This window comes from Phaenicophaeus curvirostris, chromosome Z (assembly GCF_032191515.1).
Source record: "Phaenicophaeus curvirostris isolate KB17595 chromosome Z, BPBGC_Pcur_1.0, whole genome shotgun sequence".
Taxonomy (NCBI): domain Eukaryota; kingdom Metazoa; phylum Chordata; class Aves; order Cuculiformes; family Cuculidae; genus Phaenicophaeus; species Phaenicophaeus curvirostris.
Genome location: NC_091431.1, coordinates 13108385 through 13134163, shown reverse-complemented (window position 1 = coordinate 13134163; position 25779 = coordinate 13108385). Strand labels below are relative to the sequence as shown.

The 25779-nt window shown below is 37.6% G+C and overlaps 1 protein-coding gene across 3 annotated transcripts in view; it reads right to left on the bottom strand.

Moving 5' to 3' along the window:
• The window catches only part of XRCC4 (X-ray repair cross complementing 4), a 169690-nt gene that overhangs the window by 8213 nt on the left and 135698 nt on the right, over window positions 1-25779 (bottom strand). Inside the window, exon 8 of one of the 3 annotated variants that reach the window (XM_069880345.1) lies at window positions 8852-8960. The exons of the other annotated variants lie outside the window; for them this stretch is intronic. Within the exon in view, the coding sequence (XP_069736446.1) occupies window positions 8852-8960 (109 nt within the window). The remainder of the gene's footprint in view (window positions 1-8851; window positions 8961-25779) is intronic. 3 annotated transcript variants of the gene reach the window in all.

The window sequence follows — 25779 nt, the reverse complement described above, 5'->3', positions numbered from 1 at the left end:
GTAAGGAAAAGCGTAAACCATATTTGTTTTAGACAAGTGGCACACATTTCTGCGGCTCATTTCCACTTAAACTCCTTCTTGCATAAATAAACTAGACCACATTCACTTTGAGAAACATACTAACTCCACTGCCTTCACTAGGAAAAAAGCCACAAATCTTCATCATAACTAAAAGAGTATAAAGTAAAGGAAAACTTTGTTTAGGAATTTTGTCAAGGTCCACAAATTCAGTACACTGCAAATCTATTGGCAAATGCTAGCAGCCATTTCTCATAGTTGTTAAGCACTATTTATCACATATACATTTATATAACACTAGCAGTGGCTAAATTGTGTCATAAACCTTTTCCAGGCTGTCAAACCCTGGAGCTGCTTTCTCTCCCTAGCCCTTTCTTATTCCCTCAGCGTGATCAGTAAACAGTAGCTGGAGACCTAAGGGAGCAAATAAAAAACTCTGAACCAATTTCTTGTGTAGGAAATGTGTGTCCTTGTGCTCCTCTGTCTGTTGTCTGCAACAGAAGGGATCTAGTCGGCTGTTGCAGTCATCAGAAAGCAGTGGATTGTGAAGGGTCAAGTTTTCCATCAGAAAATATGAAGCCTGCAGATGGCAGCTACAACTGTAAAATCACATTGTATCAAAGCACAAAATTAATAGCATTTAACTGGAGGAATATCCAGCAACCCTAAAACCTAGATTGTTCTTCAGTTGTTCCATGTCTTTCCAGTCCTTTACTGTACTGAGGTACTGACTGGCTGTTTAAATCCTAACCATTTTGACTTCAACAAGAGCTAAGCACTTGCTTAAAATTTAGCATGAGCTTATAAAGCCTCCTAAAATATGGTCTTAGCTTGCAGCTCTCCTGGGTCCATCTTTTGCATTTACTGCTAGAGAATGAAACCCACAACTTCATAAATTAATAGAATTAAAACTATTCTTAAAGAAAAGTTAGTCTAGCATTAATATGATGAAAAGCTCCTTCCTAATACCAGACCAGGGTACTCTGACATCTTTACAAAATCTCAGTAAGTTGTAGAAGAATACATGTGTGATTCTAAAAATGATCTTTTAAAAACTCCTGTGACTGAATAAATAAAATTCTTTCCTCCTGCTGAACAATTTGCACATGTATACCTGGGCACCTGCAGAAAACTATTACTGCCCAGGTTATCTATTTTCCACAGATCTGCTCAGCATGTTTTGTATCATTCACTTTAACCGGCTCACTGCGGAAAACCACTTTGGATCAGTACAGGGATATGACTTATGTACATATTTTCTCATAACAAAGTGCACTTTGCAGCAGCAAGTTCTTAATAGAACAGTGAGCAGTGAATCGAATTAACTGGGAGAAGGTTTCAACTTACAAGTTAAGGTAGAGCAGATAAAGTATAATAAGCTTTTTCTCCCCCCGCAGTAGTTCTCTAATAGGTCTCTACTGAATATAAGATTGTTTTAGCACCAAGTATTGTGCTTTCCTTTCTGCTGTCTATTAAGTCCCATTCACCTTCTACGTTCCTTCTGCCCCCTCTCCACAGAGCTGAATTAATTCATACTTTTCTGAAATAAGATCAAGCCTTTGATATTTAAGATCAAATCTCTGCCTAAAGTGACACCTGTGAGAGCTGAAACACGTTCAAACAGCAGTACTGAAAAAACCTCCAAAAAACCTCCAAACAAACAAAAAAAAAACAACCCACAAAAAAAGAGTGAAAAAGTGACTACAGTTGGCCGAGACAGAACAGAGCTGGACACTGCAACAGCCACTGTTTTCTGGCTAAAATTGAAGCTTTTCTCTTCTGCATTTTCATTACACATTTTCATTGATACATCTCTTCACCCAGCACAGAGAACAGATAACAGCTTTGAACACCTAATGCCAACCATACTTTTTACTTTAATACGCATAAAGCAAATGAATGTGGGCCAAAGAGCCTGGTGCTGACTCCTGAACTTGTTAACTTGCTGGCAGTACTTATATTTACTTTGGACATGTGGTTAAGATGCTTTAACAATATTCCCCTTAGAGAGTGCATCTATCACGATGTCTATTCAGTACAGTAAAGAATTCAATCACTTTCAAAATATATTTTCTATCATTATATGAAGCAGGAATCTTTTGCAGCTTGTGATGCAATTGCTATAAGACAGTCTATATAGCAGGTTTCTAAAGTAATTTTTCCTCCGCCAAATCCCTAACTCATCCAGTCGCACTCTCAGGGTCTGCTTAAGCAGCAATATCTGCAATAAGTACTTTATCAGGAGCATTTAAGAATACACCAAATAGCCCAGTCATTACTTTTTGGGTAAAACAAGTACATGGTTTTTACTTCTGTGCAAAAAGTCTAGACTATCAAGATTTTTAAGAAAGGTTGTACTACCTCTAAAACCAACTAAACACTCACTAACCAAAAGGACAGGCCTGGCCCTGTGTACTTTTTCACATGGTTTCTTATATAACATGGGGTTTTCTTCCTAATGGGCCTCTCTAATTTCTATTTCCATAAATGGTCAAATTCACAAAAGATTCCTTAGCCCTTAAATTTCAGTGATTTCCTTTTCTGGCAGAGCAGTTTGCATACATGTTGTACCAGGATAAAGAGACAGTTTCAGCTTACTCATGCATACACAGACATCCCTCAGTGTTATGGTAGGGAAGATCAGAGACTTAACTTGTGCTAAACCCCAGCTGGCCTATGACTGCACTGGGGTTTATTCAGATCTGTCCTCAAAGGTGAACGGGAGAGGAGCCCAGAATGATATCTGCTCAAGACTTGTGTCTGCATTAGCAGGCCACCCACTTTGGTTCTGAGAAAGGAACTGAGACCACCAATAGACAGGAGTTATAAGACACGAGTTAACAAGCACAGCAAGCTGAAAGACAGTAGCCAGCCCTGTATTTTAAATGGAAACTACCGATTGCTACCTTTCCATGAATATATGTGCAGATGTTTCTTCTCAGGCTCCAGGCTTTCAGAGGAACTTAGTCAATCAGGAAACTAAGAGGAGGGTCTTGGATAGACTTTAAGCAATGAAGGCTGGACTATCAGGCTCACCAAGACTACCAGACACATAAATGCAACCACGAGAACGCGCAATACTGGTGTCATACAGCCAAGATCCTTTGGGCTGCTATGAACCTGTGCTCACCATCCTCATTTGGAGAGATCACCTTATGCTTCAGACTCCAAGTCCACTCAGCACGCGTCTTACTTGGCACTAGACATAGACACCTGCAAGTTTTAATTCACACAACTCACAACTGAAAAACATTCAGTAATTTTAGTCACCGTGACCTGCATTGGGCTGAATTCAGTGCCTTCCTACAATGAAGAAATACGCAATTCAGCCATTCTAGAACGGGTAATGAGAAAGATACCTTACCAGACATCTACAATGTGGGAACAGTTGTCCTTGGGTCAACCCAATGTTGCCCAGAATCCGTGCTACAACAGCAGCCAAGAGCAGATGCCCTCTGAAGAGCACAATGTGCTTTTTCAGTTCCCAGGCATTTACAGAGACTTCCCAGGACAGGGTTTATTTCTGTGTATTCAGTAACATTCAGTACATATCTCTTTTAAAAAGTGGCCCTACCACCCTATCCCAGGCCCATTCAAATATTCCCAAAATCTTGAAGGATTTCCACAGGTAATACATAGGAATAGGAAAAAAAGCAAAAACCACAGAATGCAATGAAAAGGCGGGGAAACATAACAAAACCAATTAGATACTAACGTACGATGACTTCATTTACAAAACCATTTCAGTTCCACAGCCTAAGTCAGATTTTATCTTCAGTTTTATATATTAGTATAAATCCGAAGTACATCCACCAAAGTTTTCTTGTACTGGTGTGGCTCAAACCAGCATTCAAACTCAAACTTTATAAAATTTTAATCCACAGAGAGCCTTGATAATGGTGCTGGTGCTGCACCACTAACAAATTTAGATAGTTAGCCTTTTTCTGAGTTTCAGCACATGCTTCAAATGATTTTTTTATCTTACAAATGCATTTAGAGAAAAGGGAGCACAATGCGGGTGGGCAACTGGGACTTCATTAACAGAAGACGAGTGTCAATCAGAGTAGAATAATCATGGTGTACATGTGAAACAGATGCTGCCTGTGTAAAACAACCCAGTGTGCCATACAGATGAATCACTGAAAATGTAATTTACACCTGCATCTTGGGTTATTGGTAACAGGTCCGTTTATTGGAAACTTGTCTGGTTTCATTCACCCTATAGTACTGGGAAAGAGGAAAAGAGTTACACACATTTTTCAAGTACACCTCCTCGATGGATGTCTCTATTTTATCTTTTTCAAAGAAATATCTGTTTTCAAAAATATCTGTTTTCAAAGAAAAAATAAGACTTGATAGTAGGTTTATAGTTTAACATCACAGAGAAGTCACTGTCTTCTGTTAATTACATTTGTAACAGTTTTAACATTTTGAGTCTTGGTTCTGTCTGAAACAGCTATCTTTGCAAAACAGAGAGGGAGAGAGGGTGAAAGAGCTGAAGTATAGCACATAACTGCCTTATCCCTGGCATAAATTCTTGTGAACAGAACGAGTAGTTGAGATAGTACAAATAGATGCAAACAATTTAAAAGACCTAGTAGTTTTAAAAGCTTCTTTTTTTTTAGCACTAAAATAAATGAAAATGTTTGTTTAGTTCCCAACAAATCTGGGAGACAGAAAGCACTTCCGGTATCATTAGCAAAAAAACAAAGGTTTTTTCACAATTCAGTTTGAAGCCTGGATTTTCTGCGCCAGCTCACTTTAGCTCTCCTTTTAATAAATTCATCTTCTTTCAGAGCAGAGTTAGACTAAGTCATTAGCAATTTTTAAATGCCTGCACATGGAATTACTAAAGCTCTTTAGCTCTGAGGACTCATCTCAGGGGTGATGAGTTCCTGCTTTCACTTGTTCCAGCACAGTGCAGAGTGAGATGCAATTCCTTCCATGACATCGCTGGCACACAGCCCTCCTAATCCCCCAGTGAATCTTCCAAAGAGTTTTATTACTAACAAAATGTAGCATAACAATTGACTGCATTGTACATACATATATATACACTTGCCTGTTAAAGATTATAGGTCTAGTCATAAAACAAGGGAGTTTCCCCACTGGCTTTATTTTGCTTTGTATAGGTTCTTTGTACACAACACACCGACATCAGCCTCCCAGGACTTAGCAGGAGGTCACTGGACTGTATTTTTAACCTATTCACTTTTTTTCCCCCAGACGTGTCTGGATTTACAAGTGAGACAGTAGTCCAAAGTATATGGCCAACTTAAGGATATTTATCTTTTAAAATCAATGACAGAACAAAAACCAACCAACCAAGACTGTCCTGGCTGTGTGTGCTATTAGGTTTTGACACAAACCAGAAGCGAGGAAACAAACTCAAAGCACATCCTACTCACTGTTTAGGATTCAGTGGTGATATTTGTGTGTTCTCTTTGTATGTAATTCATTCTGCATTGTTCTGTCAGGTACATAGCATACATTGAAAATATCTGTCTCAAAGTAAAGGGTACAGCAGAATCAATATAGAAATTAATAGGTGCTGACATATGGATTCTGTTCACATTTTTTAAACTATAAAAACATTTCAAAGAAACATTAATGAAACGATAAATTAATCTATATTGATCTCTGAACAAATAATTATACAAGACAGATATCTAGAACAAAGCAGCAAATTGAGAAGGCTGTTTAACTCTGTGGCTGTTTAATAACCAACAAAACTTTTAAAATAATTTATCACCAGCTTTCCGCCAGCTGCTGTGAGAAGAGGAATTCATTCTACCTTTTCATACTCAGTACTGCTAATTGTAATAAGATATTCATGCAACAGTAACAAAAGCTCATTCTAAATCTGGTGGGAACCAATGAAAGCAATTATGGCGAGGGCTTGGTACTGTCAAACTGTCAAGTTTCAAGCTTAATGTAATTCTTTAGAGTCTGTGCTTTCTGTATTCTAGAAGAAAAAGACTGCAAGCCATTTTCTATTGAGAATGCAATGAGACCAAGGAAACAAACCATTTAACTGCAGAATGCTGAAACACTATATAAAGCACCAATAAAATTATATGTCATGTCAGAGCAATTCTTCAGGAAGGGAGCTGTCTTGCACTGCTGGATATTATTAGTGAAAAAACATGACAAGGGCCTTGAGGCCGCTGACGAGGTGGGGTGTGAGAAATTTCAGAGGTCTAGGAAGCATGTTCATTTGAATTTTATCAATTGTTTCTGTTTTTCTAGGCTAGAGACATGTTCCATTGTGGAGGAAACAATGAAACAATATAAAATAATAATGAGTCATTAAGTTTAGCCTGAATACTGCCATTTATCAGCAGGACATATTCTGCCTAAAGTTCTTCCTACAGCTGCTTGCAAAACTAGCACTGATGCTCATGTCCTACATGCACACTTCAAATTCGCACACTCATTGTAATTACAAAAAACACTGAACAGCCAAAACAAAATGCATTCTATGTTCCATCTGTATGAAAGTCAAGTATGGCATGGATACTGACACTGACAATATGGTACCTAATATGTGTTACCTCTAACACAGTGGAGTTAGCTCCACAGCACTGACAGGAAAGTGCCACTGGGTCTACAGAATCATGGAAACTTAAAATATTTGAAGCTGGACTGGACTCACAGGTATCATCAAGTCCAAATCCCTGCTCCTCACAGAGCTACCTAAAACTAAATCATATGACTAACAGCATTGTCCAGATCCTCCTTAGACTCTAAACATCAACACAATCATCAGCTCCCCAACTGAGGCTCCTTGTGGTAGTGAAAATCATCCTGAACAATGACTGGATGCACTAGGAGGCAGATCTCGCACTGAAGACAAGACAGATTACCTGTTTGTCTCAAACATTTGATGAAACAATACTTGGTCAATAGTGAACCTGAACTGGAGCTGAACTGCTTGCAGAGCAGCCAGCAAGTAGATGCTGCATGGACTTAATTTCAGGGGAAAAAATACTCCACTTTCATTTGTTTTAATTCTATACTGAGAGAAATAAGATTTTCTCTTTCACTGTGGAGCCAGGCTTTGCGAGTACAGCACAGGGCCACATAAGGGACCTAGATAATGTGATGGAGATCTGGCAGAGATGCATAACCTGGACAGAAATGACTGCAGAAAGAAACCCCAGTTCTGGATCTAGGAGTGCTAAAGTGCCATCTACACCATCTATCTTACATCTGCTTGCCTCCAGTAAAGACAAGATGTGGCCAAACTATAAATAAATCAGCATGGTATATGAAGAACGCTGAGACTTTGATAACTAGTATTAATGACTTTGGCCAGTGAAAACTGCTGTGTTTTTATTTTTTTTTTAATGAAAACTACTTTCCTCTGTTAGCCAAAAAAATCCCAACAACAAAAAAGTAACAGGCTGATCTACAGCCTAGCAGACTGTTTAGGGAATGAATTAAAACAAAGTTGTCCACAGGCACAAGAGGTAGAATGCAGTAAATATAAAAGCAACTGATCAGCGTAGTATCCTTTGCTGCTCACAGATATGATGCCTATACCTACAGGAAGGGAGGCTGTTCTGAACTAAACTACTTCTGTTCTTTTCTGCACAACACTTTAATGAACAGATAGGCACACGTAATTGACTCTTCATAACAGGAAGTGCTCAACAGAAAGAAGAAAGAGTTGGTAGACAAGATACAAACAATAAAACTCTTACTTCATTACTAAAGCTGCAATAAAACCGAGGCAGAAAGAAACATTCTTGCTTTCAGGCAGAATTAGTATAGTAAAATGTTATTTCCCTTCCTTTAAGCATCTTAGAGTTGTTATCAGCATTATAAAAATGAGCAAAGGCTTGGAACTGGACTGAGGGTTTATCAAAATGATGCAGTTCTTCTCAAGCCTTTAAACAGAAAATCTTGAAAGGATATGCCTCTTTTAAGATTTCTGTATTATTGCTTTTAGAAATGAGAGAAATGAGAGGGGGAAAAACAAGGCATCCTGCTTTTACAGAGCAGATTGGGATGAAAAATGAGATAATATGAACACTCAGGATAATTCTTTTGAAGTTTGGATCGAAAAAGGAAGGAAGCCTTGGGGGCAGTAGCAGAGAAAGGAAAGTACTAGTTTATCATATCGAGTCATTCATTCTCAGCACTCCTGTGTGCTTACTAGGTGTCAGCAATCATAAAATAGACAACAAAAGTGTGATAAAACTTGTCATTCTTAGAAAGTGCTTCTTACAGACAATGCTTAATTCAGAGGTGTGCATTTTTTTTCTTTTAATCATTGACTGAAAAGACAAAAACTCTAGAGAAACTGTCTCTGGTGAACAGCCCAGATCAATATGAGATGGACAGCTAGAATTAAATCAATAAAGTGAATAACAAATTCAAAGACATTTCTCTTTTGAAGAAAAAACTTAGGTGATTTAAATTCCCTTACAAATACAGTCCTGCCACACTGGAGTCGACTGGTCTCCATAAGGCTAGAAACTCATGAGCTACTGCAATGCTAAAATGCCTTATAAAAAACCCTAAAACCAGAAAATTATCCTGTGTAGTATTGCATCATTGTGTGAACAGACTTCAGGGGTTCCCTCTCTCTCCAGTCCATAATCTAATGAAGGTAAGAGCAGCCACAGAGGCACAGAAGCCCTTTAGGAGACTCATGAGATGTCTTCCACCTGGCACTCCAAGGCCCACTAGCAGACGTGCACTTCTCTGCATCACCACAAAATGTCACTTGGCTGCTCAATGGACTTCATGCATTTTTACCTGCACCAGCAATATCCCCACTTCAATATTAAAATATATAAAGATTAAAAAGTGAAGCATTACAAACTTAGGTGAGGGAAAGAAACATATGGGTCTCCTGAAGACCAGTTAAAGCAATACAAGCTTGGACAAAAATCACATTTATAGAAAGGCTGCCGTTGGCAGACTGAAGGTTGCTGCTGGAGAGAGGCGATCAAATGTCACACTGTATAGTAATAGCAAGTTGTTATTGGCAAAGGTTTAGAATAGTCACACTGCACATGTGTGTCCAACCTGCAGTGGCTTATACAGCTTGTCCCAAATGAGTGCCAAACCCACCTATTTTCCCACCAAGCCTCTCCATGCATTTCATTCATTACTTCCACTCGCATTGTCCAGCAGTCCAAATGGCAAAATTCAAGTGCTGCTTCTGACAGGAACAGGAACACAGTAGCTGGCTGGCATTAACCCAGTATGGGTCCAAATTGGGAGAAGCCGGATCTGGGCCAGCTACAGAATAGGCAGTTTTTGATGACAGGAACAGTTTTCAAAGGTTACATACACCACATTTTAGCAGAACCTCCAATGTATTGCTACCCATTCCATATGTGGACTCCCTGAATGAAGAAGCAAGTTCCACAATGACTAAAGGGTTTGTTAAGTTAATGTGTTAATAGTGCTTCTTTGTGCTGCAGGAAAGTAAGAGAAGCTTCCGAAAAAAAGGAAAAAAAGAAAAAATCAAAACCCCAATCCTGGGAACAAATGCACCCAGCAAGGAGCATGGCAACCCTAGCACAAAAATGCGTCAAGATGTCTGTTGAAAAGACTACTGGGAAAAATCACAGAGAAGAGTCCCAGTCTAACACAATGACAAGTAGTACATGCTGCATTAACAACTATTTTGTGAGGCCAGCTTCCAAACCTGACATTCATGGGAAAACAAACCCAAACTTAAACAGGAGATTCAGAAACAGATTCTTCCAACACATCTTGAAATCATTTTACTAGATATCTCTTTGAGCCTATGGACAGCAGTCATTGTGTCTTGCAATATCCTACCTCTATGAGAAGTCCACGGAAATAACTGTGATCTAGAGAGCCCCTGAATGAACTTGTCCCCTACATGACAGCGTTTCTGAGAGCTCTGTAGCACCATGAGTTTATTTAAAGCTGACAGTCTCATGGTATCTGAAATTGGGAGGCTATTGAGGATATTACATGAGGTTATGTTCTTGCCAACCATTCTTGGAATAATCTAAGTTTCTGAAGCTATTTGTATGTATAGTCAGTTGGGAATTATCTGGCTAAATTTTTCAGCCAAATCAAAGATATAACCATGAATATTTAATGTCGGGAAACCAGGGCTTTTGGTTCATAAACCAATGACCTAATTATGCTCGCCCACATACCACATTTTTCCTATTCGTGACAGATAACATTGCTAGCAACATTTACTGGCCTTCCTGAAACACGTTGTGCAATGTTCCTGTCACCAGAGGTACTCTGCTTTTTTTTAAATATGACTTTCACAGCATAAGCCACATACGTTGTCAGAAAGTCATTAGGTCTCCCTCAAATTTAAATCTCTAAGTTTTGGGAAGCAACATTAAAAAAAGCTTACAAACTAGAATGGTTTGTGGCACTGTTTAGCATAAGTCTTACATCCAGTATAAATGAATATTGCAACATATTGCACCTGGGCCAGATGTGGTATGATCTGCAGGGGACAGACCAAAAAAACACCACATAGGACTTCATTTGATGAAGCATGTGCATCTTGCTCAGTGTAGCGCAGAAGTTGTTACCAATACCCAATATCAACCCCCCTCACCTTTTGCGCAGCTCAGGTGTGTGCATCAGTGGGTTTGAGGTCCATCTGTAACAGTAACCAACCATCTATATTAAAATGAACATTTATAGCTTTTAATTTGCCATTTTCAAAAAGTGAAATGCAGATTATACTTTGCACCCTAGCTTTTAAAAGTGCCTTCTCCACCACTCATTAATATTTCACTTCAAAATATACCAGATATATCACTGTATAGTGGAAACTGTCTAACATACAAAGGAAAGACAGACATCTATTTTATATGTTTGCCAGACAAAAAATACAGATAGTAAATATCAACTTAAATTTGCCTTTGAGGATTCTTGTTGGAGAAGGGAATGGATGAGTTTGCTGTTTGCTGCTGTGACAGGGCAATCTTTATTCACAGCTTTTTCAGTTTATACCTCACAACTGAACTTGTATTTCTGGGTGAATACACTAAAGACAGTCTAGAGGTAAATATTAAACCACTAACTGCGAGGTGCATAAAAAGACTTTTTTGAGGCAATCTTTTACTTAAAGCTAATTGCTTCAGTACATTAATCACTTAGGATTGAATTTCTGTGTTTCTGGAAACTTACTAGAAGAATCTCATAAAGCCAAATGATCAAACATGCCTCTATCTATATCCTGGTATGTTAAAGGAACACTAAATGAACATTAATTGGAGCAAGTCCTCCGATCTGGTCAACCATGGTTTTGCTTTTAATGGAAATTCACAGCACAACTACAGTTACACCAACAAAAGAAGTGTAAAAATAACTTTGCATATGTTTATCATAGCAATTCATCCTTACACACTATTTTTCAACTCAAATGGTTAATTTTAGAATAGTGAAGGGTGTATCTTGGTTTCTGTCAAGATAAACACTTGTGACATATACTGCATGGAAAATAATCCAAAATGACAAAATTGATTTTGGAAAATGACATTCACTTATACCAATGGTGAGTAATTCCAGGTTGGGATTTACCAGATTTGATTTGAACCATAAACTATCTCTTGGTTTACAGCTCTACAGAATAATACTTTAATGTAACTGTAGCAGATTTCACATACCAAAAACTCGTTTCAAAGACATAACTATTTTCTCAGACTAGTAAACAGTGTCTCATTTTACTAATGACATTGTAAGGAACACAGATTGTTGATAAAGTGATTACGATCAAAATAAAGATAGATTACATTTTAAATTCCATCTGATTAGTTGGTGTTAATCTTTCATAAAGGCATCATACTGGTTCCATTTCCTATGGCTTGATTTTTTATAGATGCATTTCACAGAATAATTAGGATCTCCTACTCACGGGAGTGAATTACAAACATGGCAGGCAGTAAAGGCCAGAAATGTCCCTCAGGTATGTGCCTGCCTTTATCATAGGTCCAAGGACTAAGCAGCTTCATCTCCTTTCCACCCATGATCTCCATGCACAGTTGAAATCCAATGCTGTCAGTCTGCACTAGCATTGATTTTTCTGCACCTGACATGAAACAATCAATTGGCTGATTTTGTAAGGGTTCCTGTGAATGAAGAAACCCCCTTCCCTATTCCTTCTGGTTTTGGTCCACATACCTCATTTTATACAGCCCTCCCCTTTAATACTCTTCTCTTCTTTACAGTCCCTTACTGTTGGTGCACAAACAGCTGAGCCAGGACTACAAACTCCTCTGACTTTGGACTCTGCAAAAAGTGTGAGAGCCTAGCATGAAGAAGCAGTTCAGTGACCCAAAGTTCCTGTTGCCTAATGGATCCTTTCACCCTAGCCAGGAGGCAGTCATGCCTTTGCTGTGGTTTTGCAAAACCCGATGAATTATATGGCAGCACAATGAACTATTAATTACTGACCCAATTTGCAGTGCTGGGAATCAAATCCCAAAGAATCTAAATGATCAAAGAAGAATCGTAGGTTGCAAATTTTATTGCTGTATTTTTACTGAAACACAGTTTACTCCTCTTAAAGTCATCCACATTAACACAATACTTGCACGGTCTGGAGCTGTTTAAACAAAACCTCATTCTGCAATTCAACATTTCAAGGAAATTAGCCAAGTAATAAGACAAAGCATTTTCTTAAGAGTATTACAAAAAGTAAGAGAAGTTAAAGTTTGGAAATCAACCATATAGCATAACTTTTCTAGACAACAAAAGAGATTTTCAATGAATTTTACAACTGAGTGAATGAAAACTGCTCTAGAGTCTGTTAGGGATTACCAAAGCAGTGTAAAGAATTCACTGTTACATCAAACCTAACATTAAACTTCATGTGCATTTAGCCACAGGCATTAGAGAAGCAATAACATTTTAAGCTGAAAGAAAACCATTCACTCAGAAGATAAGGACTTAATTTAACCTACAGAGCAAAAAAGGGGATCCATATAGCATAATGCATATGCAGCAATGCAAACATTTCTTGGCTTTCATTGTTATTTTACACTCTGCAAAATGTTGATACATTTCTAAAATCACACAAAGCAGACAGAGCACAAACTTGCACTCATGTTGGCAAAAGTGAGGTTTATATGGATAATTTACATATTATTTTGCTGCCACCAGCCACAGCCTTCAAAGAAGGAGCTTCAGAAAGGAAAGAATCCTTGGTCACTTTCCAGTGAAGTTAAATCTCTGGAAGAAATTTAGTCAAATCTAGACTATAACTGCAAACGACATCCCCTGTGAATTCTGACAAGGCTTTGCCTTCAAGCACCTCACAGAGCAGTGTCTCTAACCCATAGGTGGGGCGAAGATGTGAAAAAAGACCTGAAGAGGACCAGAACAGAGCAGCAATATGGCTGGGTTCTGGTGTTGGATTTTTTTTTTTTTTTTTGCTGTAGTGGGCAGAAAAAAAAAATTGATCTTCTCTTCTTAAGAAGTTTATTATTCTTAAGTGGTGAGAAGTTTATTAGTCTTGAGTGTTGTCAGTGGGGTCTCTCACATTAATAGGTGCCAAACTTATTAGCCTTCTTGCTTCAAGCTGCCTGAGGCTCCAGAGGCTTCAATCTTTTTCCTGTAATTCTACACACTAGGATCTTGCCATTGAAGAAAACAGAAAAGACTTTCAATGGAATGTGATTCTGCTAGTCTTAACTCGGCAATCACAAACCTATTGAAAACCATGCTCCTTGTAGTAGGAACCTGCAGTAAGATTCAAAGAGGTGAAACTCCCCCAAACGTGGAGTGCACTTCTACTCAGTCCTGACAAATAAGGAACACAATTGGATTTAACTGATGAATTTCAGCTGAACACCATTACCCCTTGTCCTGTTCTTGCACCCCCGATAAAGAACCCCTCCTCTTCTTTCCTATAGGCTCCCTTGAAGTCCTGGAAGGCTGCTGTAAGGTTTCTCTTCTGAACAACCCCAACTCTCCCAGCCTGCCCCACAGCATGACCTTTCCATGTGCTGCTGCTAAGAGATAGGCATGACTATTCTCTTTATTATAGTCCAACTAGTTGAAAAGCCCTACTTCCACCTGCCCTGATGGAAAAAGACACAGAGAAAAACTCAGATATGTTCTTTCATACTGCGTATCTTAAATAGGTTTACGAACCTATTCATGTGTTTTGCTTACCTACTTGATCCTTTAACACTTTTGGACTCACTAAAAGCTAACAAAACTTTGGGTTTAAGTGTCTAAACTATGAGGTTTAGGTACTGTAATGTTTTCCGTGCTTCAGAATACTGTATACTTTCCCTATGACACAGCCAATACACTACCATCACTTGAGAACCTCAAGATCAGACTGTACAGAAGGCACTTATCCATACCCTCTGCATATGAACCACACACAGAAAATACTTCTAAACAGCCTCAAGATGAGTTTTTCAATCACAGTAACTCATTTCATTAGAAACTACTCCTTAATGCTGATGGGGGCCACTCAGCAAAATAACTATCATTTGAACTAGTTGCCTTGATACCCTTACCAAAGTCTCAACTTGTACCACGTTCAGCTCATCTGATATCAAAACTTGAAAGTGTGATGGCAACAAGCACAGAAAGAGAAAATGAGGAAAACACACCTCTTATCCATATAAATAATTTCTAAGTAACCAAAGTGCATGATAAGGAGGCAGAATACCCTGGCAACGAAAAAAGAAATTTGCTAGCCTTCAGTGTTGTCATCTACCTCTTTAAAAAAAATCTAGAGCTGTACTGGCTTTTTTGCATGCACAAGCTACTTAATTTATTGGTTTTCCAGAATACAGCATTAGTGGAAGGTTCTTTATTTACTTGCAACTCCTTACAAAGAAATATGAAGAGAAACGAGCTCTGTGGAGTTTGTTTAAGCTGAAAGAAAAACACTCATCCAGAAAATAAGGATTTGATTTAACCTATGGAGCAAAAAAGGGGATTTTAATCCATAACAACTAATCTATAATATATTGTGCTACAAAAGAACTCTTCTTTATTAGTAACATTTTTGCAGTGCAGTTTTAAATCAAGCAACAGATGCTGCTTCATTTTTCTCTGGATATATTATTTTGTAAGCTCATAACGTAACTGCTAATACATATTGTCTAAAAATTCTTTTTCATTTCAAGTCATCTTTCTTAATCTCATTTCTCATATTACATTCTCAGCTTCACGTTGACACCCTTCAAGTGTTATCAAATATGTCCACTGCTGTCCTTTAGCCAGCCTGTATGTATTTGACCTAAAACCATTTCTTATAAATCCAGGCTCCAAATACCTTTCCTGTGTATCTTGTTCTTCTCTCCATCTCTCTAGCTGTCAATATATTTCTGCTAATGAGACTTTAGCATCCCAAGTGACAGAAGACCTTTGCATACGAGACTAAAATGGAATTGGTCTTTATTGCTGTCAAATCAGTATTCTAAATTCATGTGTAATTTGCTGACAGCTACTACTTTTAAGTGTCACTTGGCATTACTGCTTTCCAAGGTTTCTCTCACTCATAGGAATATGTATCTCAGATTATTTTTCCCTCAACAGGCTTGCACTAATTAATGTTTTTAAACTGCTTTTAGAATGGAAAACAGTATATAAATACAAAGTATCCTTATCTATATTGGGAAATATGCTCCTTTACCACTGTCACATAATCTTCACATCAACACACCTTATGCATAGCCCTTTGTCATAGGACAATTTCCTATAAAGCATTACTAACTGAATACATTAATGGAAAACACTTATATGTAGGCTATGTAGACATAAGAGCTAGGGCATACATTGTATGTGTTAAATGCATAAAATGTAGCTCAGACCACTCTGTTGTTTATGTATTTAATGTAAAAGGAAACTTAGTCCAGTTTGCAGTTTTGCATATATATTTTACACCAATTTGCCCTGTATAAACACTGTCTTACTGAATTATTGATTGCCTAGCAAAGGCTGGTGCAGGGAATTGTTCAATACTGAATGAAGTGATGTCTGTTAAGTTTTGGAAGCTTAGGTATTAATTATTCAAAGAATCAAACAAAAAAACCCTGTACCTTTGCTACCTAGCATTTCATATATGAGTTTAATGTGTATCATTCAAAGAGCTCTGTTGCGCAGAGAAATGCAAAATATTTCTGTATACTTTAGCACCTTTAAACCACAGTTAATTAAGAAAGCTGCAAACCATTATTATTGCAGATGATATTGGAAAACATTCATTTTCACCTCACAGACTCACAGTTCATAGTGTGTGGCTTTATAACACAAAGCACAAGCCCAAGAGGCCAACGACTGCTGGGGAGACAAAGAAAGGAAACTGACCCAGATAATTTGTTAAAGCAGGCATTAAATAGGTTGGTGAGATTTGTTCTTCCAAAATCCTGCATTCTTCATCCCAGTCCATTAAATTACTTACCATAGAAGTCAACAGAATTATTAGGCAATTTGAAGGTTAAATTTTGTTTATATGTTTTGTTTTGTTGGGATTTGCACAGTTAGCACCCTCCAGCATTGGCTTACCATTTAGTTTAGGGGTTTTTTTTATGTCTACCAACTTTTGACACAGAAATCTCTGTGATAAATTTTCTGCAAGCCTTACTTCAAAGGTAGGTGGACGGCATATCTTCACTTTCATCTGTGGTTTTTTTCCAACAAACTTATTTACTATGAGTCATGTTACAAGGCATTTTATGATATTCCCTCTCTTTCCGGACTAATGTTCCTCTCCAAAGTTCAGACCAAAGAAGAAAAAACAGCACTTAATCTTCTTGAAGACTATAAGAAAGCCATTCTCTCTAACAATCTATTGGGTTTGGGTGACATTTTATACTTGCTGGACTATACATAGTGATGCCAAGTTAGTGAGGGATCAGCATGTTTCCACTATTCCTTTCCACAGGTGGAGGCTGATATACCTGTGTTATATTTGTTAGATTCGTTACTTTCGGATAAACTGCCAGCAGATTGCTTATTTTGGAGATTATTTAGGCAGAAAGCACACAGTCAATGCACCCGTCATGCTACCACAAGACTGAAAAAGGTGTGTTAGCCTTCCTTATAAAACACAGAAAGGAGACCTAAACTCAAGTAAAATGTCTAGACTCTGGATAAACAGTCACCAAAGTCATGCTATTGCTAGTTACTGAATTACTGTGAAGATGAAGCTGTACATCTACAGTGCATCAGTCATGTTCAGGAATGAGAAGGAGGTTTAAGATAAGCTTTGCCCTCCAGAGATCTGTGCAGTCACCTACTGTCCCAAAGATACAGCCACAGAACCAGTTCCCCAGGATCCACTCAACAGAGCAGACCTTTGATATCAGCCTGCAGGCGATCCCCAACACAGTTCACTTCCCGACTCAAACACAACTCACTTCCTAAGACCAGTCAGAGTAAAGGAGGATTTTCAGTGTCTCTAACAGTATTATTATTATTTGCAATTGTTAACACCAGTCTCCTCAGCATCATGACAAAATGCAGGTCAGCAAGTAGCAGAAGTGTCACCCTGGCAGTTACAACGTGCTTAAGTAATTCATGTAACATCATTATGAAGTTGTGACATTCTACTCAGACACAAGGGAAACTTAAAGTGAACCAACCAAATGCAAAGGAAAAGGGCATACTTTACTAGACACAGACAGTGGAGCACAGTATATTTTGTTGTAGCTTCACTGTTAACTTGATCCTACAAGTTCAACCCCCTTTATTTTCTACACATTAATAAAATACTTTTAGTTGAATATTACCCTCCATGCATTTTAGTGTGTTAAAATTCATCCAGATTTTGTTTCCTGGCACAAAGTATACAAACTACAACAATGCAGCTTTGGGGGAAAAAAATCCTATATTGTCATGATTACATTTAAAAAGAAGTACCGACAACTTTTACTTATACTATTCATAGTGAAAGAAAACTACAAAAATGATAAGGATTGCCAATAACTGGTTTGCAATGGATTTCTGTAAATGAGAAGTTTGAGGTGATTAAGCATTCTCAGCTCACATGCTGGCTCACTCACAGCCTTTAAAAAAAGTGATAATGCTACATAAACCAAATATATCTCTCAGCAGTGAATATCTTCCCAGGTAATGTCTACCTCCTACTTTCTGTACTGCAGGAATTATTTATTAAAAAAGCCAACCTTAACGTGAAAGAAAAGTACCTATTGTTTTTTTTTTCCACAAACAGCAGGTTTAAAAGACCAAGAAACTGGGACAGACTGAAATGAATTTTCCAAGATTTTGTCCAGGAATGCCTGTTCTCTGGCTGCAAACCAGCTGTGCTCCTTGTTTGAAAACAGCTGAGCAATTTTTAATCAAATTGTCTGGTGGGTGTCTGTGACAAAGTAAAATATTCAGAGGAGCTAGGAAAAGAAAATCCGATCCATTTACACCAGCAACCTAGGCAGAAGCTGGAATTGCCACTTAAAGACATAAAAAGAGAACAAACGTGCTATTTCATTCTGCTTGTATTCCAAGTTACAGAGGCATAAGCAGATAAATATGGCAGTAAAATCAGTTCGCTATTACTGCACAGTAAGCACATATAAATGACCAACTTCTCCCCACCACATTTTTTAAAGAATAATTTGTTCCTAGTCAAAAATTCTGTTTGCCAAGTTTCAGAACAGAATAAAATTTTTACAGTGGAGTTATAAATTTTTGAAAAGTGGCTTCTATGTACTCACATACACATAACCATTACAAGGGCAGCAGGTGTCACTATAACAAATGATGTAAAGTTCAATTTAAACATTAGAGAACATATTGAAATACTTTGGAAATTGCCACAGGTCACTAACATTTTATATGAAACAAAAAAAAGAAAAGTAAAACTAAACTCCCCTCCCTAACCTTTAATTTTTTCCCCTATAAGGCAAAGTAAAGAAAACACAGACACAGATTCTTTGTAATTAACAGGACTGTGGTTTTACAGTTAAACATGGGCCAAGAAGTGAAAAGTTAACAAATCGCTAGACAACATACATTTTCTGTATGAGAACTTTGTCAACCTGCAAAATAGCTTAGGATACATGAGCATGAAGTCAACTGTTTTCCGTAGATAACTGTATACGTAGGCACCTTTACCTCACAGACGAGACATGCAACATAACACAGGAATATCCTGGCAGTTTCAAAACAATTATATTTGCCTTCCCTGCTATTTAAACAAACACAGGAAGCAAGGACACTAATCACAGTTACGATTTAAATATTAAGAAATAAATTATGTGTACTTTCTTTCCTCTCCTCCTTCCATTTTTCTGCAACTCACCACGGTTTCCATAGCAGCTATACTGTTTACAACACAATGGCCTCTTCCCCCTCCTCGCTAAGACTCCTCGTTGTTACAAAGCACTTTAACACCTACTTTACTTTAAAGCTAAAGGATTCCAATGGAAGTGCTGGGACCCCGTGTAGATGCTTTACTCAATTCAGGGACAAAATTGCAAGACACCAGCTAACCTGAAGGAGAAATGCAACTATCTATTCACTTAAGGACAGTCCTCCTTTCCCAGACTGTCCGTCTGTAAAAGTGCTCAATTTTCAGCATTACCTCTGTGTTTCACACGGAATCCCCACTCCTCCTAATCTAGTGTTTGTTCAAGGTTGTACCTGATAGCACTCAAGTCCTATCAATACCGCACATTGATCAATATTTTACTCCACACATTGTTGCACAAAAGCTGAATAATTAACAACAAGAGCAAGTTTAATCTCCAGCCCAAGGCGCCCTTTGAAGCTTGTAGGAGCTGCAGTGAGCCTGGACATGAGTCTGACAGCTCATGGGATGGCCCAGATCACACACTTCTCCTCCTTAACTGGACACTTGATCTCTGCTCTGAAGCAACCACATCCTACACCACAAATCTATCCGATGGAAGTGGCTAAGAAACATGACAGTGCTCTCACTACTACAGGTGTCACTACCTGAATGCAGCAGCAAACAAGTTATAAAACCAGCAATTTTAATCCATGTGACTTGTAAAACCAATAATGAAATCGCACCAAGCCAGGTTCTCAGAAAAATATTCTAGGAAAAGGTTTAGATGGAAGTTTTAACTTTTAGATTTCTCTTGAGAAAAACACAATCTTTGGGGAGATTGCATGTGGAATTGGAGGTGGGCAGGAGCTGTGAGTAAGGTCTGTTGCTTTTTTCAATGATTTTTCAGTTTACTCGGGGCTGTTAAGTACCCTCGGGACAAGGCTGTCAGGAACCAAAGACCTCTTTGTCTCAGGCAGCTTCATCATCCACAGTAGTAGCTGCTGCTTCTGGTAGTGTGACCTCCCAGCTCAGTAGGATGTGCAGGGAATCGCCTGGTCAAGCTGCAAATACTGATGGAATAATCAATCTCATCTTCTAGGAAAAGCAAGTGATCCATAGCTTTCAACTGCAACGTCCAAGGCAGCTGCCTTTTTCACCTGTGCTGAAAGCTAACTAGTATTTAAGCTCTTCCTCTTCTTGAAATGAACATTTTAATCTGAGAAATATGAATATTATCTGTTAGACACTTTTTGTGGGTTTTTTGCTTCGTCATAACAACTCTGGCCCTGATTCAACAATGCACTTAAGCTTGTGCTTAATTTTAAGTAGATGAATAGGCCTGTTGAAAAAATGCATCAGTTAAGCATAAAATTGATAATGTGCTTCAGTGGTTTGGATTAGGCTTTAACTGCAGGAAAAATTTAAAGTCATATTGTACAACACTTAAACATCCTCACATAAGCAAGTTAATGCTTCCCCTTAAAAAAAATAATAAAAAAATTATAGTATTGCTCCCTCCAAGAACCAAGGTTAAAAATCCCTGGGATGAAAAAAATACTAACTTGCAATGTGATAGATGTACTGTAAAAAATGATCAGTGATTTTTTCTCCAACCTTTGCTGTTTCAGACAAAGAAGATGTTTTTCATTGGGCTCTGTAAGTCAGCTTATATAGTTTAGAAGTACCAGTACAGTTAGGGTCTTTGTTGCTAACTTATTCTGTTTTCAAATCGCAAATGCAGTAATTCATGTAATCACAATTCCAGACCACCCTGATGTCAGCACCTCTTGCACAATTTACAGTAGACATATTTTTTTTGAAGTGGGAAATTATAAATCCCCCTCAGCCTACTTAAAACAAGAAAACAGCATTTTAGTTTCATTGTGCCCTATCCCAAATAAGTAACTTAAACGGTAACATGCAGCACAAGCAGGAACACAGAATATACATTTCTTTTGTTCCCTCCTTATGAAGGAAGCATCTATCAGGATAAGTTTAGCAAAAGAGAAGATTTTGTCCTGGCCTGAGAAATGCCATACCATTCAATATTAATGCCCAACATGGTGAATTTCACCTAAACTTGTGAAACAACAAATAAAAACTATTGATGACAATCAACAAACTTTGGCACTACCATAAACAAGGATGAACTGGTCATGAAACATCAGGCATTTGACTTAAGAACAAGAGGGACCATAAAGTTTTCAAATTAAGGAACATGACTGGTATTCAGACCTAGCATCCAGCTGCTTTAAATCCTGCAGATTAAAATTTTGTGTCTCATTTCTGATAAGGTGCTGAGCAAGGCACGTCAAGTGTATCATCTGTGCCAGTTACAGGACGATATTTATGGGGTAGTGGATAGGAAAAGCACACAGCAAGAGGAAGATATAAAAAAGCCAGAAGACGTTTCTCTCTGCAGCTGTCAGTAGGAGGCTGCACACCAAAAAAATGGTCCAAAAATTTCTTGCAGTGCTTTTTTTTCTCAAGGGACATGGATACAATGATACCTATTCAGTAGCCTGAGCCTCAGAAAACCAGAGAATTATACTTTGCTACTTCTGTGTTCAGTTCTCTGTTCGCATACATTGTCAAACAGCAAACAAGACAGACAGAACAGAGTTCCTATAACAAAAAACAATTGTATCTTTCAGGACTCTCAAGGTGTTAGAAGTGCCAAACTTTTATTCATTGTATCTATGTAGTAAGACTTCTGAAAACATAAAGAAAAATATTTTATCAGTCTGATTCAATACTAGACTTTCTCATCAAACACCGCAGCATTTTATTCCTACAGGGTTGCCCAAGAGCTATCATTTGAAACCACTGCCATAAAATAAATCAATTTCTTTTTATTTTTAAAAAACAGAATTTTCCTTGCAGTTGTAGTGTTCACATATTGATCTTTCCTAAAGCAGTTCCAGTATAGTAATGTAACTATCCTATGTTGCCATCTTTGCAAAATCACAACAAATTATAAAAAGAACATTTCTACTCATGGGTTGTGCCTCTAAACTATCTGATTTCCCTCTCTTGTATTACAAAAGATTTTTCAGTGATTTTTCAGTATGAGACATACAACAATGTTAGTTTTCTTTTATTTGTACCAGTCCATTATGTGCTTCCAAAGCAATCAGGACAGTAAAACGTTGCCCAGATTAAGAGAGAAACAACCTAACAAGATTTGGTAGTCAGTACTAAAGAATTTTTTAAATGTATGACAAATACAAATAAATACATTGATGGTAAGACTGCAAAACAAACTCATCCAGTGATTATTTTTAAATTCAAGCAGGTATAAAGTTTTTCCCTCAAAAAAACCACAGTAAGAAAAGCAGTCAGATTACAGGGAGAAATGACATCTTATTACTATGTAGGTACCATTAAAAAAAAATCCTAACGGGGCATTTCAATACATTTTTACTTGATGATTTTTGTTTCTTTTGGACAGCACATGCTTTATACCAGATGTGATTGCATCACTATATTCCTTAGATGATGTCAAAATGACACGCTAGTGCAGTCAGAAAGCAATGAAGAACAGATCCCATTATTCTCTGTGCTCATGAAGTAACGCAAAACAGCATAGGTTTTGATATATGCATATGGTTGGTTGACTTAGATTTGAACCATGACCATACAGAAAAGTATCGTTTCTGACACTGCATTAGGTTCTACAGCAAAGCATAGCCATTGCAGAACAAGACCACTATGGCTGGCTCTGGCTTGACAGAGTATAAAATCAGACAGCTGGGACAAAGGGAAGCACAATAAATTAGAATGACACTATTAGTCACAGTCTCATATTTCATTAATGTTATGGCTTGCGTGGCTGAGTAATTTTCATGCAAATAGGAAGGACCGACATCTTAATTTCATCCTGAATCATGTCATCAATTTATCTTACATAGGTATTGTTCCACCAATCTTTTCAATAAACTGTACATATGGGAGTGAGTGGTTGGGAAAATCAAGTTTAAGTGAGGTTGGCTCACATAATGTAGAACGTTATTTACTCCAATTTAGGCCAAAGTAACGTACAATGAAATGATTATATATTTATACATATTAAACTTGAAAGTTATAAAAGGGTACTAGGAATATTCAATACACATGCAAAAAGTCAAAACATTTATATGTAGTAACCTGCACTGCAATGAAAAGACTTACCCTACTGTATAACTCAACCATTATTATTCAAAAGACATTTCAAATTTCTCATGTCTGGCAATTACTGAGAATTTTCAAAACGTATTGGTTTTATGCTTTCATTTGATGAGCAAAGAGATCTTCATCCTTGCATGTAACCAGATTGCATTAATAACGTAAATTCTTTAAAAGTCTTTGGACTTGGCAGTGATTTCAAAATTTCAAAATTTACAGTTTACTGGCATTGAATAAAGAGTTGAGTTTTCCATACCTGACCACAGTGATATTAAGATGCTTGATTGTGAAAACAGGAAATTGCATGAAATGCAGAAGGACAGATGAGTACCTACCTTGAGGTGGATTTCTTTTTTGTTATGAATAGTTTGCCATGGATATGTAATTGCCCTAGCTCAGCTGTGCATGCCCCAGTGACAAAAAGGTCTTCGCACCATTGACATAATTTTCTTGTTGATTTACACAATGTTAGTGTATTTACATGAATTCAGATTAAAAAATTCGAAGTATTTTTTTCCAAAGGGGCTCTCTTCTCTAGTTCTGCAGTGCTACGATGCCCTTCTTTTTATCAACAATGACATTGTGCTTCTTTTCTCACCATTTTTGTCCTTAAGGATTAAGTTCACCACACTTTGAAATTTTGCTTTGTTTACAACTTAAAGTTGTCCAGCTCACAAAGAAGTCCAGCGTCTATTTTCTCTGAACTGTAACACTTAAGTGCTTCTGGGATTAATCCATCTGTTCTCTGAAGACGTCACTGAAACTTCAATTTTTCTCCCACCTTTGGCTCTGTGTAGTTGTTTTCATTTGTTTAATTTCACAGTAAACAAAGCAGCTTTAGTTGCACCACTTTTGTGGTCAGCATGGAAAGAAGTCACCAAGGAGGAAGATGAACTTGTGGTAGTTACAGAACTTCTTTTTCTCTCCACCATGCACTGCCTTCCCTCACAGCATTATCTGTAACTATTTAACAACTACAACACAGAAGTGAGAGTTTCCAGCAAAAGAGAATGCCACATTTTCTTATATTTTGGTTTCTGACAATTGGAAATCCTGTAGAAAGATATTTCCAAATTTGCTCACAATTATTGGGAAAGTAGTATTAATATTAAGGTAATAGATTGCATATTTTTTATTTCAAGAATACGAAAAATTGAAAAATCTACACTTATTATCTTAAGATATTATCTTTCTGTAAGGTGACTCGGTATGACAGGTCACAAAACACAGGATTCAAATTCCAAAAGGCATAATTGTCTGCATTACATGAAGTAAAACCCCAGCAAACTCCAAACCAGCCTTTCCTATACATAAGGAAACCTATCCCTTACACTACTATTTAACACTTACAGGTGTAAATTGAGTTATAATGATAAAATACAATTTCAAAAGGACTTTTTAATTTCTTTCATCATTCTCCTTCCTGTGTTGCAGTCTATACCTCTATGTACCCATCTTCATTCAAAACTGAATCTTGCAAATGTCTACTCCCAGGTGTAAGACTTATTGCACTCAGGAGTCCCATCAAAGTCTGAGGACACTGCTAAAGCAGAGTATCCCAGGAGACCAGCTGAGACTGAAGAATGTAGACTGGGTGCTTAGATGGTGCTGCACAATGAATACAAAACCAGTCTGATGTTTACATCACTTTTGTAGTCTTCCCTAGCATTAGAGATAGATTTTATGAACTAAGAGGGGCAAATCCAATGTTAGTTTAAAATGGATTGGCTTGCCTCAGAAATCTCAGCTTTGCATGTTTAAGAGTAAAAATCTTTTTTAACAACAATTTATTGTTGTTATTGTTTACCAATTATGTTTACCATTCACACACTCTTTAATATAGATCTGTTACTTATTCAACTTCTATTATGCTCTTCTTTCAAATTAACACACTTTTAAAGCCACCATATTTACCCATACAGTGTAAAGGGGGATAATCTCACCAAATTATACTGCAAACTTAATGAAAAAATAGCTTTACAGTCTCTTGCAGCACAGACTTCAGATGGGTAGGTGAGAGAATATGTAGAATTTATTTTCAAATGCTTAGCACCTACCATGAACTCAGTTTAAACAACAGCACAAGAACAATAACAATTCTCTCATCTCTCAATTTTTCATCTCCAAGTTTTCAGAAGATTTCAGAAGATTCAGAAGATCTTTGTCATACTCTGTCATGAGAATTGCTTCTTTTGACACTTCAGTGGAGAACAAACTTCATAAGATGAGTTTGTTTAGGTACAGTGAAGCTTTAAGGTGTCGGGATACGACTCTTCATGACACAGATTTACAGTAGCAGCACATCTTCCATTACATTCAGTGCTGTTTGAGAAACTAGAGGCAGAGCAGAAACA